This window comes from Amblyomma maculatum, chromosome 11, assembly GCF_055883805.1.
Source record: "Amblyomma maculatum isolate TAMU_Amacu chromosome 11, ASM5588380v1, whole genome shotgun sequence".
Taxonomy (NCBI): domain Eukaryota; kingdom Metazoa; phylum Arthropoda; class Arachnida; order Ixodida; family Ixodidae; genus Amblyomma; species Amblyomma maculatum.
Genome location: NC_139354.1, coordinates 113,929,695 through 113,943,492, shown reverse-complemented (window position 1 = coordinate 113,943,492; position 13,798 = coordinate 113,929,695). Strand labels below are relative to the sequence as shown.

General features: G+C 45.7%; 1 protein-coding gene across 1 annotated transcript in view; it reads left to right on the top strand.

Moving 5' to 3' along the window:
* Positions 1-2,796: 2,796 nt before the first annotated feature.
* The window catches only part of LOC146174711 (uncharacterized), a 34,894-nt gene continuing 23,892 nt past the window's right edge, over positions 2,797-13,798 (top strand). The window contains exons 1-2 of the mRNA XM_084583912.1: positions 2,797-3,396; positions 12,980-13,126. Coding sequence (XP_084440038.1) covers positions 3,094-3,396; positions 12,980-13,126 — 450 coding nt within the window. The 5' untranslated portion in view covers positions 2,797-3,093. The remainder of the gene's footprint in view (positions 3,397-12,979; positions 13,127-13,798) is intronic.

The window sequence follows — 13,798 nt, the reverse complement described above, 5'->3', positions numbered from 1 at the left end:
AGCAATCCCTGGTAGATCGGTCATGCCGGATGGCGTCAGCCAATGGGGTCAATTGAACTGGCGACTCCGTAGTAGTATATAGTAGTAAGTGGTTGAGCGAAAAAGAGAAGTAGCGTGGTCTGTCGAATGGTGTCTCATTAAAAACAGAGAGAGAGCCCAATGCAACTGCCGGCGTGCTGATAGGGGATAGAGAAAGCCCCCCACCCCCCAATTATGGACGGCAATAAATAGCCCTTCCCTTCTAGGTTGAATAAATGTTTTCCACTACTAGTACCATTCACGCACATCAAATATATTTGAACGTCCCAGCTGTCATGACATCGTGTTTCCACGTCGATGAAATCTTAAAAATACTGTTAGGATCCCTTGAAGAAGTGGGCTGCGTCGGGGGCTTTGGTTCCTCTTGACGGAGATGACGGAATGGACATCTGAGCAGCGCATCTCTGCTGTTGGCTACCTCCGCTGTTGCAATAAATTCTTTCCCGGTAGCATCCCAGTTTTGATTTTCCCGCTTATCGCGCCGAATCTATTTCATGCCCTGGGAGACAGTGAGCAGAAGAGAACTCTGGGGAGTCGCTTTAAGCAATGGCGATAGGCGGCAAAATGAAAACATTAAATGGGATCATTTGCAGAATTAGTCGATACATTAATGCATAGTTGAAGCCAAAATCATGTCGTCGTAAAACAACAACTAATGCTACGAACGAAATAAGATGCAGAGGAAGCCTGACCGGACCATTCGTTTCATAGCGCGGTGCATGCACAGTAAGCGATAAAAAGGCGAATTCTTCACGCTCTCATTTAGATGACATCCAACCTAATTCCCAATGCTACAGGTCAGTATCCTTGATATATTGCGCTATATATATTCTTATAACGAGCTCGCTGATGGTACCATGGACAGTGACCAAGAAGCCCAGCTTGGAATTGTGCAACATCGTGCTTGTCGCTGCTTTGAAAAACGTTTATACTTAGCATGACGTCAGCGCACAAAGGCTGTCGCCATTGGCTTCGCGAGGGTTGCCGTGGAGTGACACACAAAAATTTAAACCACACGCGGCGCCTCCAATGGTTGTTCCTAGTGCAATACGGAACATTATGATGTAACTGTAGGCAGTCTGCATGAGTGCCTTAAAAAAAGGAACTTTAGTTATGAATATGATAAGGCGACATATTGTTACACGACGTTTGATCTCCGCACTTATTCTGTCAGTGATATGTGTATATATATGACAGGACCTCCCCTTTTATGCGACAGCGTACAGGGCTCGTTCAACCGAAAAGCCATCGCCGTACCCAAGAGTTGGCATCGTTCCAAACATGTCGGAAAAAAAAATACGAACGTGATAATTGTGACGTTAACGTTCTTGTGCACCGTTCCGGCTGGCGTCATGTGCCATTCGTTTCCCATTCTTAGCATCTATCAGCTAATCAAGTTAGAAGCTAGCTAGCTCACGGTAGGGATTCGAACCGACACCGCATGTACCTCCAGAATTGTGCGGCTCTTACACGTGCTTTTATACGTGCTTGAATGCAGTAGTTCGCGCTCCTGGGATACATACACGTGCGCAGTGGTCAAGAATATACTGTACGCACTACTGAAGCTGTATGAAGAAAAAGCGCGCTGCTCAAGAAATGTAACTGGTGTATACAAATACACGAAAAGGAGCACGGCGCGAAGGGGTATGTGCGCACAAAATGAAAGAGCGAATTTCACCACCGCACCTGTTAGCAAAGGCAGATTGTGATATTAAATATAGCGCACCAAATATGAGTGCATAACGATCCATTTGCTGCCTATTAATGCAGGCTCACTAGCTTATATTAATTTTCTCCATCCTGAGTCGATCAGTCGGCCGGCCGCGATACGATGAGCTTTAACACATGGTTACGAAATCAGTAACAATGACCTGCGTATATGGGAAGCAATACTTACGCTTCACTCTACAGCCACGCAATATGAGGTGGTGGTGCAGGCCAGGGATGGTGAGCGAAACGTCCTGTAGCAGAATGTGCCCGGCCGCGAGTAGTTGCAAGGCCGCTGTGTCGACGATCGACCCGTTTGGGCGGGCCCGCGTCTCAGTTGGCTCGCACTGAGAGCTAGCGTCACAGTGTTTAGCGAATCGTTTTATCAGAAATATGTGAGCGTAAATAAGCGGATAATGCATCATTTTCAATCAACTAGCTGCCAAGTTATCTGCGATAGCGGTTGCCCTTTGACAAAACGTTGCTTTGGTGCGAACAGCCTATACGAAAACGAAACTCATGCATATCTTCATGTACGATTTATTTTTGTTTTTAATTTGTAGTTCACACAAAGCTTAGACAAGCATACCTGTCAGGAAAATGCGCAAACATCTGAATTATGTACATTAATTGACATTGATTGAAAGAAAGTGTTGTCAGTCATATTATTCGCGAACACCTCTGCAGAGCAGGTTACAGATTGTCGCGCCACTTAGGGGCCAGAATTTAAAAGTTAGCGGCTTCTACCAGCTTGCACACTTTTCTTCAGATTTGACTCAGCAGTTTTGATGCAAGCCGCAAGTAGCGCTACAGTTCGTTACTTCGAGGTTTTGCGCATTTGCAACCTCCTACTTTGTAGACCGGTCATAGGATGGAAGAACCCAGGGCGGAATCCTCCATAGAAGAACTCTTTGTTTGGCCTTGGATAAAGTGTTTCTTTATCTTTGGGACAGTTTCTCTGATGGGTTTTGGGTTTGCCGACCGGTGTCATCAAAGCCAACGTCTAAAAACGTTGATCAAAGCGCCATGGTAGTTGTGAAAAGTCTTCAGACAGTGCAGGGGTGCAGTCGCTTTCGAGTAGGGGCTGTCTTGAGGCGGCCTCTGGTATCCCACGTGTTAACCACTAGCACATTTTCCGCAGGGACAGTGAACCACGCGAGCTGCCAGCTGATGAGATCATCGCCGCACTCTCTGCGGCCTTCGCGTAGTGCGTGTAGTGTACGCGGCGGCGACGCAACCATGACAACGGTCGGCGGGGGCCACTGCTGCTGACGACGCGAGGCATCGGCGCCGCTGTTTCGGCTCGGCTGTGTGTGCAGTGTGTTTTGACAGCTAGGCCTAGCGCTGATGGCGTCGAGTTCGCTGAGCCAGGAGGACGTGGACCACGACCTCGAAGTGCAGTGCTCGCGGCGGTCGCGCATCCGCACGGCGCGGGCGGCGACGCGTACGGCGGCGCCGCTGGCGATGCGCGACCCGTCGGCACCCGATTGTGAGACGCTCGAGTGCGACCACGACGCGTCACCCAAACCGCGGGCCAAGGACAAACGTTGCCCACGGCCTCCCAACAACAAGTGCAAGGCCCAGCGCGAGCGGCGCAAGCTGCGAGAGAAGCGACGCAGCACTGGCGTCGTCCACCTCCAGTCCACAGAGGTGGGCGCCGCTGACACACTCAGAGTTCGATGCTGCCCTAAGTCCCGTTGCATGCAGTCGGGCATTTCGAGATGGTTCATCCGATACAGCAACAGGATGGATGCGTAAATTACGTAATTTTCGACTTCCGCGGAATTGACTGCGGTATGACACAGCATGCCAGCGAGACGAAGTTTGTGTGTCAAAGCTGCCACTGCGGTATCGCTTTTCAGCGTGTTCTGTTTTCCCTTGAACTTCTCGATAACGCATTCACTTGATCATTGATAAGGCACCAGCTTTCTCTCAGTAGCCTGACAAGCGAGCGTGCAGCTTGGAGCTGGCTGCAAACAAAGCGAATGATTGAGTGCAGGCCTCGCCGTATGCTAGCCTTGATTTCGCCAAAAAGTTGTGTCCGGCTCAGTGCCAGTCAGATCAACGGGCACCAAAATTTCTGAACTTTATGTGTATTCAAACAGAAAATTGCAGTGAAGCACTGCCATGAACCAGTCTCTATGCATGTGCACCTCGCGGCTGAATGCACGAGTGTTCTCTGAACATGGTTGGTGTCAATATGCTACTGTCATATGGCGTGTCTCTGTTTGCATTTTAACGTGCCTGATTTACGTGTAGCCATTTTCTTGCCCAACTTGGATGTCATTGGAATGTCGTCGTTAGGAGGCCACACAAATAACTTTTTATACAAATAACGAAATATTTGCGAGCAGGAGCTGTATGTCTCACTCTCATATTATATATATGCATATATTCTAGCCCCATCCTCCCTTCTCTCTCTTCCCCCTTGTTGGCAGCACTTTCCTAGTTTCCCCAACACTCGGCTAGTCCTGGCAAACAAATCCTCAGTTATGTGGCCCCAGATCCAGACCACGAGGGGAAGTAATGAAGGAAATTGGGATGGAACGCATTTGGCAAGCACTCGCTGATTATGGCTAGCAGCTGTATCTTACCACCACTCATCAACGGGGTCAGAAACATGGTTAAAATATTTAGGAGAATCCCCCAAGGTAGAGTAAATTTGTAATAGTAATTATTTATTGACATCCACCTAAGTGCAGCCATATGTCAATGAATAATTACTCCCCTATTACAAACATGGCTTTTGGCTAATGAGAAGGGTTCAAATAAAATTGTGGGCAGTAGAGAGAGCTATGGAATAGGAAGTGATAGCTGCGGTGTTAGCAGACAGGAAGCATGCAGAGTAGATCAGCAAACAAACGATAGTTACTAACATACTAGTGGAAATAAAGAAGAAACAGGCATATCTAGGACATGTGATTCGATGTCAAAATAACCATCTGGTCGCTAAGTGTAATAGACTGGGTTCCAGGGAAAGACAAGTGTAGCAGCAGCTGGCAGGAAGTTAGATGGGTGGATGAGATGAAGCATGCGGGGATCAAGTTTATGCAGCTGACTCAGGAACAGCTTGATTTGTGGGATGAGAGGAAGTTCTATGCTCTGCAGCGGGTATAGTCCAGCTGGTAATCACTGTAATGACTGGGGCTTGCAGCAATGTGGCTGCTGCAGCTTACAAATGCTTCTTCATATCGGATCCCTTTGTGAAAAGGCTGCTGAGCGTTGCCTCCTCATCTCTTGGGGGTGGTTGTAAGATAAGCCTGCCTCTTTCCCGTGATTTGAGCTTCATGGTAAACGTCAGCTGGGTGTGCCCCAATCTCACTCAGCAGAACACTGAGCTTATTCTGTGTCCACACTCATGTGCACAAGGTGTAAGCACAATATTTCTTACACTAAATTTTTCTGCTGTAAATTATGTTTGTCAAAATAGTTTTTAGGCGTTGAACCACAATGGCAGCTTGGGCTGTCTTTTGAAGCTGTCTGGACAATTCCATAACCTGTGTTCAGTTATCTTAGCACACCGTCAAGCATTCTTGGCTGGTAACCATGAAGAAGCCTGAAGGGGCTAATGCGTGTTAAAGGCCCACTGTCCACCCTCAGGTCGAAAATATTTTCTTCCCCAGTGACTGTGAGACTTCGCCCCCAGAACGCAAGGCTGCAAAATGTTTTTGAAAACAGTAACTAATAACGCAGTTACAGCCACCGCAATCACCCGATTCTGTTATGCTTCTCTCTTTCCGTTCCCTCACAAAGGTTTTTCACTCTCCTGCCCGAGGTCTTCTAGCCTCCGCAAGACAGATTCCCCTTCCTCCTCCCCGTTTGGTGGGAGGTGGGGCGTGGCACTCCGCGTGCGCAAAAAAAAAAAAGAAGAAAACAGGCGAGGGAGTGCACGCCGCTGGATTCAGTCTGGCCGTGGCGGGAAAAAGCGCGCAGAGAGCGGTAGACGCCCATCCACCCTCAGACAGCGAGGCGGACCAATGGACGTCGTTCTCGACAAATACGTCCTAGGTGCGGCTCGACGGGCCAGCGCAGGGAATGGGAAAGCTGGCTTCCCGAAGGAGAGCATGAGAGCTTTGATTTGTATTTTCGTTCCTTTGCGGCGCGTGTCACTGTAGCATTTCGCACAGACTATCTCCGGTACCTGATCGAAACACTGGGCTCCTTCGCTTAAAAGATCCTTCCCTGGACAGTGGCCCTTTAAGGCATTACACACAGTGCTCCGGCAGCTTTCAGCCACCTTGTTTTTATTATACCAGCCCTTATGTGCAGGGTCTTCAATCAGGGTCATGATGCATGGCATTAGCATTCAGTTTACTCATTCTACCTGACCATTCATTACCTTTAGATAGTGAGCAGAGCTCTATGACGAAGTGCTGTAAACACCATCACATTTCTTATAGGTGTTTCACACACTCGGAGACAACCTTTTGAATTTATATGGATTAATGACGATCACCGAGACTCATTCATTGATTTCTTTTTGAATTCACAAATCAACCAAGATGGTTCGTGCATACCACATGGAACAGTCCGTTTCCGGTTGGTTTTGAAATTTTAATTGCGGTTTCTTGCCACTGGGCCCTTTGGAAAGAAGACGTTCAAAGCATTTTTGATTGTGCTTACACATATGGCATTTTGTGCTGGAAAACCAGTACAATTCCTTTATTCTAGCTGCTGTTTGGTTTCTGTTAAATTTCTTTGCACATCATGGAACTTCAAAGACTTGAGTTTCACATATACTCTTTAGCATTGTGAAATGGGGTCGTTCTCCTTCCATATGAAACACATTTTGGTACTTAAGCTATTTCTAGTTTTTCTTGTTCCCTTTATGGTATCTCGAATATTTGTGAAATCCTAGCCTTTTCAGCATGAGGAAAAATGTTTCCCTTAAAGGGACAGAACACTGGAATTTGGGTCTCGATTTTTTTTCGCCGCAGTGGAAAGATTGATGTCTAAAATGTTCGATTCCATAATGGTTTTGTTAGAAACGCCGTAGAAAATTTTTACCGGAATTTTTCGATCAATGCGTGCGCCCGTTTTTATGTAGTCCGATGCTGGAAACCATGAGCAGCGACCGCGAGGACGACTGGTGGTCGACAAAAAAGACCTACCGAAAACAAATATAACTTTCACTTGCCAGACAGTCATCAGACATTTTTTGCGCAGAGTAACGTCCTTTTCAGTTTCACACTCAATGCTGTTACGGCACAATAATGCACGCCCTCGTCGACGAAAGTTTTAGTGGGCACTGTCATTGCTTCATTCAGGAAATTGCAAACACTGTGGCGCCATCAAGCGGCAAAACCTGAAAGCATACCTCTCGCGGTGCTAAAGCAGGTGTGGTTTTCATTTAAGGACTCACTAGAGAGAGCGCAAAATATAATAAATTATGGCCAGCACTTTTAGAAGTAAAAAGGACAGTGTGCAGTTACGAAAATCAGCTATATTTTGCTGACGTGTAGTCACGTGGGGAGCTACACAAAGTACTAGGGTTTCTCCGCAAGATAGCGCCTCGGTTGTTTTTATGCAATTTTCAATGGCAAATTAAAATTGTAAAGCCACTTTTCATTGATATTGTAGTGCTTGATCTGTATGGTATGAGGCAAGATCTTTTCATCTCCACCATAATCTCATGCCATATTTTGGCCAGTGTTCTGTCCCTTTAATAAATGTAAGGTCATCATACTTGTTATTCCCCACGAATTTTTGTGATTCCAGACTTGAAGTACAGCAACTTTGCCTTGTCATATCTATTTGGTACCACCATATGTCTGTCATCTCCGCCTCTGTCTGCTGTCATGCAGCACTAAGTCCTTTTGGGCAGCACAGCAGTTTTCTCAACCATAGGTGGCTCCTTGGGAGAAAGAATAGCGCAAGGGACGGGACACAGAGACACGAGGGAGCACAAACACAAGGCTTCCGCGTGTCTCTGTGTCCCGTCCCTTGCGCTATTCCTTCATCATGCAAAACCAACTAGCCCGCCAACCAAGTCAATGCTGCAGAACAGCAGGTCATCTCCACCCAGTTCTCACTCATTCGTCAGCGTGCTCTTGTTCATTCCATGTTGTACTCACTAACATGTCTACAGGCAAGGTGCTGTTAACGGCAATTGGCTTCACATGTTTGCTAATCACATTGTCAGTTCTTCCATCAGCTTTTGCTATTCCAGTGGGAACACTGAAAAACACCTGTTGTTTCCAAACCGAAACGGCTTTTCTGACTGACAGCTTGTTAGTGTTAGTTGCAGTGGCACTCCTGATGAACTTGGTTGGGTTGCTAGGCCCTGTCAACCACGTCATTTCCAGCAGGGCTTGTCTCCTAATTCCATGCCATGCGTCCATACTTCCCTCAGCTGTAGCACCTTCACTCTGCTTTCTCACGCCTTGTGAATTTGGCGGCCTTCACTGGCACTCCAGTACCAGCCTGGTTCACTGACCATTCAATATTATTAAGGTGGAATGGAAGCCTTTAAGGCCTCATCGATGTGAGCAGGAGTTGACAGAAATGTTACGCTTTTCAATTGGTCGAAATGTTCGGGACGCCACAGTGCGCGAATTTGAAACGAGGTCAATTATACTTTGGTTAGTAGCCATGCAACCAATTAAAGGGATGATATAGTGATGCTCCAAAGTAAGTGGAACTGAGTTTAGTTAATTAATTTATCAACCAAATATACTAATTAACCTAATTATGTTAATTATAATTAGTTTCCTAAATGCAGCTGTTGCCAAGCGTAGGTGTCTTACAATTGAACGAAGTGATAGTCAATTACACTAATTAAGTAATTAGCTTCGTAGTGCTTATTAGGAAATTAGTGCAAGTTCGCACTTGCTGAACAGGAACTAAGGTTTACTGATAAGTATGCCTTGTACTGGTTATTGACTAAAGTACAATACACCAATTAGCTAATTGTGTGCTAGTGCTAAAAGACAATTGGTTATAGGCAATTAGTGAAAGTTTACGCTTACAGAATTGGGACTTGGGGTTGCCGGCAATTCCTAACAGTGTGCCAGAAAAGGCTTCCGCCTTGAAGCACTTTAGTGAGCCAAAGTGCCCCCGAATTTTTTCTGCAGTGCAAGTGCTGACTTGACTGGGAAGAAGGGTGGATATATGTTAGTCACTTGAATGTGTCTGAGGCCTTGCATTTGGAACCTTCGATGCACTAGAGTTCTTTGTTCACTGAATTATGTGCAGCATGTGATGAACGCTGGTTTTATTCGCTCCAGAATTCTCAGACCTGGGCATCCTCTTTCTTATGTGTCTTGGCCATCTTGGAGGTGCATACATTTTGCGACCGCGGGCTACCAAGCAAATTTATTCCTTTGTGTCTTGCAGGCTTTGGTTTGACTTGTGACTAACGTCCCAAAGTGACTCAGGCTATGAGAGACACCGTAGTGGAGAACTTCAGAAATTTTGACCACCTGGGGTTCTTTAACATGCACTGACATTGGGCAGCACACGGGTGCCTTGCTTTTCGCCTCCACTGAAAAGTGGGCGCCGCGGCTGGGATTCGGTTCTGCATCCTTGGGAACAGTAGTCGAGCACCCTAACAACTGCACCACCGCGGCGGGTCTTGCAGGCTTTGTCCCAGCTGCTTCAGATATCTTCACAAGATTTCAGTGGAATTAGAAGGTTTTTTTCTTACTTTATGTGAACTAAACCTAACAGTGATGGGTCAACAATTGCAAACTTGACACATATAAGGTTATTGAAACTGGAACAGGGGCACAACTTCTTCCTTTCGTATCTCACACTCATCAGAGATTCCGTGAAAAATTACATTGTTTCATCTCGATCTGTCTTCGAGACCATCTAGATGAGATGGCCTCCTTGGAGGTCAGATCTTCAGTGGTACTTCGGACTGTCGAAAAACTGTGCTCAAAGACGTTGAGTGAAGGTGTGCTTGGTAGGGTGAGGAGTTGTATCAAGGATGAAGTGTGTGGGGTGGCTAATGGTATTGTGCAGGGACGGCTACAAGCCGATGTTAACTTGTACACACTGTGATGTTGATACTATGTACACTTTTAAAAAAGTTCGACTCATGGCATGAAAGGCCATTATTCTCACCCTTGACGAAAAGGTGCAGACAGTGAACCTCCAACACGGGTGGAGTGCGTATGAAGGAGTTGCATCATCGGCAGGCGTATTTTGTTTTAGATAATGCATGCCTGTGCCACCTGGCCAGGCTTATTAACTGAAGGCAATGGTGGATGCGTGCTTTCCTCTTGGAGCACTGAAATAATAATAATAAAGAACATTGCAATGGACACAGCAGATTGTCAAGGGTAGAAATTTGGTCTCATTGGTATGGTTCCATGATGAAAAAGAGAGCGCAAACCAAGATAAAAGACGAGTGAATAGCACTTGTGGCGTGCGCAACTTGTCTTGGCTTTCGCTGTTTTTCATCTTGGAACAGCAGATTGATTTGTGAGGCTTGTCTGTACATCAATGAACAGGAGTTTGCAGCATGTGAGGTAACTCATCTTCAGAAGTGCCGTTGAAGGAAAGAGCCGGTTTCTGAGGGTCTTTTGAAGATTGTACATCTTACCAGAGTCCAACTGCAGAGCAAGAGGCTTGGGTAGCTCTCTCAGTGCGTGACCACAAGTGGGACGTCCTGTAGGAGGTAGGCTTGCTGGCTACAAGCAGAAGGCCTAGAGCTTTAGTTTATTCTTTACATTTATTTCAAGATGCTTTAATCTAGAAATGGCCGAGCAGGAGGAGCATAAACCATTACGTTAAAAACACTGAATGTTAGTTCAGCAAGATGAAACAATAGAAAAATAAGAAACTGCTAAAGAGATGCTCCTGCTTCAGTAAGCCTGTATAATTTAGTACCTGCAGACTGAACAGGACATAACTTCTATTGGAACTCATTCTGCTCAAAGTAGTTTCATTTATTTTCCGCAAGCATAGGACTGATTTTCTTATAACAGTGACAGTTGATAGTAAAATTCGCTCCTTTCAGCACAACATACTTTGTATTTTGTTTCACGGCAGGGTTTAGTGATAAGAAGTAAATATTTCCAAACTTGTTATTTATTCATCCTTCAAATACTAGACAAAATGTGATGCTCTATTAAACACAAGCTGCAGGTTGCATAAATAAACTTAAGTACAGTTTTCTTGCGTGATATTGTAAGGAGCTTGTTCTGCTGAACCAGGTGTCGCCATCATCCATCATCCTGCATAAGTTGGAAAAATTCCCACGAGTTTGAAATAAAGCTAAAAAATTGGGGAGGGTCCAAATGAAGCCAAAATATGCAAGGAGGTTCTTCTAATAGAAGTATTTCAGAAAATAGAAGTAATTCCTTAAAATAATTCAGCATCGCGGTTCAAGTCCACGCCCTCCATCTGCCAGGGGGGCATGCAATACAAAGGCTATGAAAGGTAGTCGACACCAGGCATGTTCATGGAGCACCTAGTGAGCTGATTGTAATGTTCATGGCTTACGTGTTTTGAGATGTGTATCTATGGTTCAATAATTTTTTAAATTTTTAGCTTAAATATTGTAGAAATTTCAATAATGTAAAGGTGATCTTAAAGGTCTTTCCTCTTGTCTTTTTCCATCTGCAGTTTGCTTCCAGAGTTGTTTATTGTAGCTCCTGACATGAAAAATGTTGAAGAGGCATATTGGTTTTTACAGCTGCTTCTCAGGCTATATTTATGATGATGCAAAGATGCACATTTTGGCAGTACAAAGGCATCACCATTGCTATGGTCGTTATACAACTAGTGCGCACCCTCCTGCAACACTGTTGATTTTGCCATGGTTGGCCAGATCTTCTCCTAAGGCAAAGCTTAAAGCGACCTCCTAATCTTTTCCTCTTGTCTTTTTCCATCTGCAGTTTGCTTCCAGAGTTGTTTATTGTAGCTCCTGACATGAAAAATGTTGAAGAGGCATATTGGTTTTTACAGCTGCTTCTCAGGCTATATTTATGATGATGCAAAGATGCACATTTTGGCAGTACAAAGGCATCACCATTGCTATGGTCGTTATACAACTAGTGCGCACCCTCCTGCAACACTGTTGATTTTGCCATGGTTGGCCAGATCTCTCTGTGCGGGGTAGTGAGAGCGGATTGTTTTGACTGAATTCTTGGGCACAAATAGCAACCAGCTTTGGGCATGTCGTAACTGGCACGTGTACCAGTGTGGACCACCTGGGGATCCTTTCTTGGTCGGGTCACCTTTGTCTGTGCTCATTCATGCCCCATCGTGGCTGCTCAGGGGTAGGGATACTTCACTACTGATTTGGGAGACCTGGGTTTGATCCCAAACTTGGTGGCCATGTTTTGATGGAGGCAAAATGCAAAGAACGCATGGGACATGAGTGCACAATTAGAAAACTCAGTCGGAATTATTTGGAGCCCGCCACTATGGCATTGTGCAAGCAGTGTCGCATTGAAACTCTGTAAAACCGAAAATAAACCTAACTTCAGCTATTGGTTGTTTTATTGTAGCTGGGCGTGCCCAGATTAAGTAAAGTTCCAAGGGGACAGTGAGCTAATCTCTTTGTTAAGTGCTGATGTTTATATGCACTCATTGGTAATGGGTAGTCAGTATCAAAGAAGCGACAGTGGCTTGCTCATGACTGCTTGTACACACAGATACGATACAATCCAGTGGACATAGTGGACACTAAGATTGCCATTTTGCAGCATTATCTGTGTATAGCTTAACTTCACGTGCTTCATGCCTGTTTCTACAGCAAAAAAGAACTGTTGAGGGATATAGCCCTGTCCTGTGCTTTTTGGTGAACGTAAACCTGGGCAACAGGATTCGAACCTGAGGCCTCATACCAGACCCAACCTTGGCTATCAATCTACCCAGTCAGTTACGGGTAGCTTGTTTGTTCAGTGTTAGTCATGGTGGCACCAAAACTGTGTCAACATGAACTAGCCAGCAATGGTTGGTCATTGTACGTGGGTAATCTGTAATGTCTTCTTTTTCTGAGAAATGAGGAAAGAAGGGAATCCAGGAAATGAAAGGGAAGGAGAGGCTAGGCAAAGGGCATATAGTCGAGTGCCTAGGCAACCCTTTGGAGGAATTGGAACTGCCCGAGTGTATTCGAAGTGTTGACACACGACACAATGGGCAACGATCCTTTGTTTGACAAAATCTAAGCGCTGACATGTTGGTTCAACATCATGGGGACAGCATGGCATTAGAAAAGATACACAGACGAGGCTGGGTGTGTGCTAGGTTAAGTGGGCTCTTCTCTCTCTCTCTGCAGAGCACAGGTGGCAGCACGGGTGAGGAGGAAGAGCTGCTCAACAGCATGTCAGCAGAGACGCGTCGCAACACGGCCCTCAATGAGGGCGGCCTCCACCCGGATGGGGCTTCTCCCGCCACCGGCCCAACGCCAGCCGTCTGCCAGGAGGTACTCTCTCATTGCATGCATGCAACAAGTACTCGGCACACTGCATATGTCTGTTGTCACCTGGGGTCAGGGCTACTTTTCTGTTAAGCAAGGGGGGTAACTTTATAGCACAGCTTGGAAAAGCAACAGTTGACAACAAAATTCGCAGCCCACAGTGTGTGTATTAGCTCCAGTGACCATTTGCAGTGGTCAACGAAATTAGCGTTTAAATGTTTCTCTGCATCAGACGAGCCAAGGCATCGAAATCCTTGCATTTTTAAATATAGCTCGAAATTGGTCAATTTGTTTTTGTCACGTAGTTGCTTACAAAATTCTTTTTGAAGTGAAGTTGTGTGCGGCAATGTTGAGTACATGACTGGAACTTTGGTTCACACTGACAGTGTATCTATGCCTTGCGTTGTGTGTTCACAGCTGCTCCAGTGGTCTTCCTTTTTGCCTCTTCAAACACAAAGCTGTAACCTCCAGCAGGTTTTTTCTGCAAAGCTGTTTTTGCCATTGTGCTATCACATTTAAAAGGAACAAGAACAACGGATAACATGGTATTCTTCACAACGAGTGCAACCTAGCCACCGCCAGCTAGTTTGAGTGTATGTCCAACTGCGATGTCTCTTGGCTGTCGCTAGGCAAACTGGTGCTTTTGATCGAACCCGCCGTAGTTCTTGTTCTGGCTGT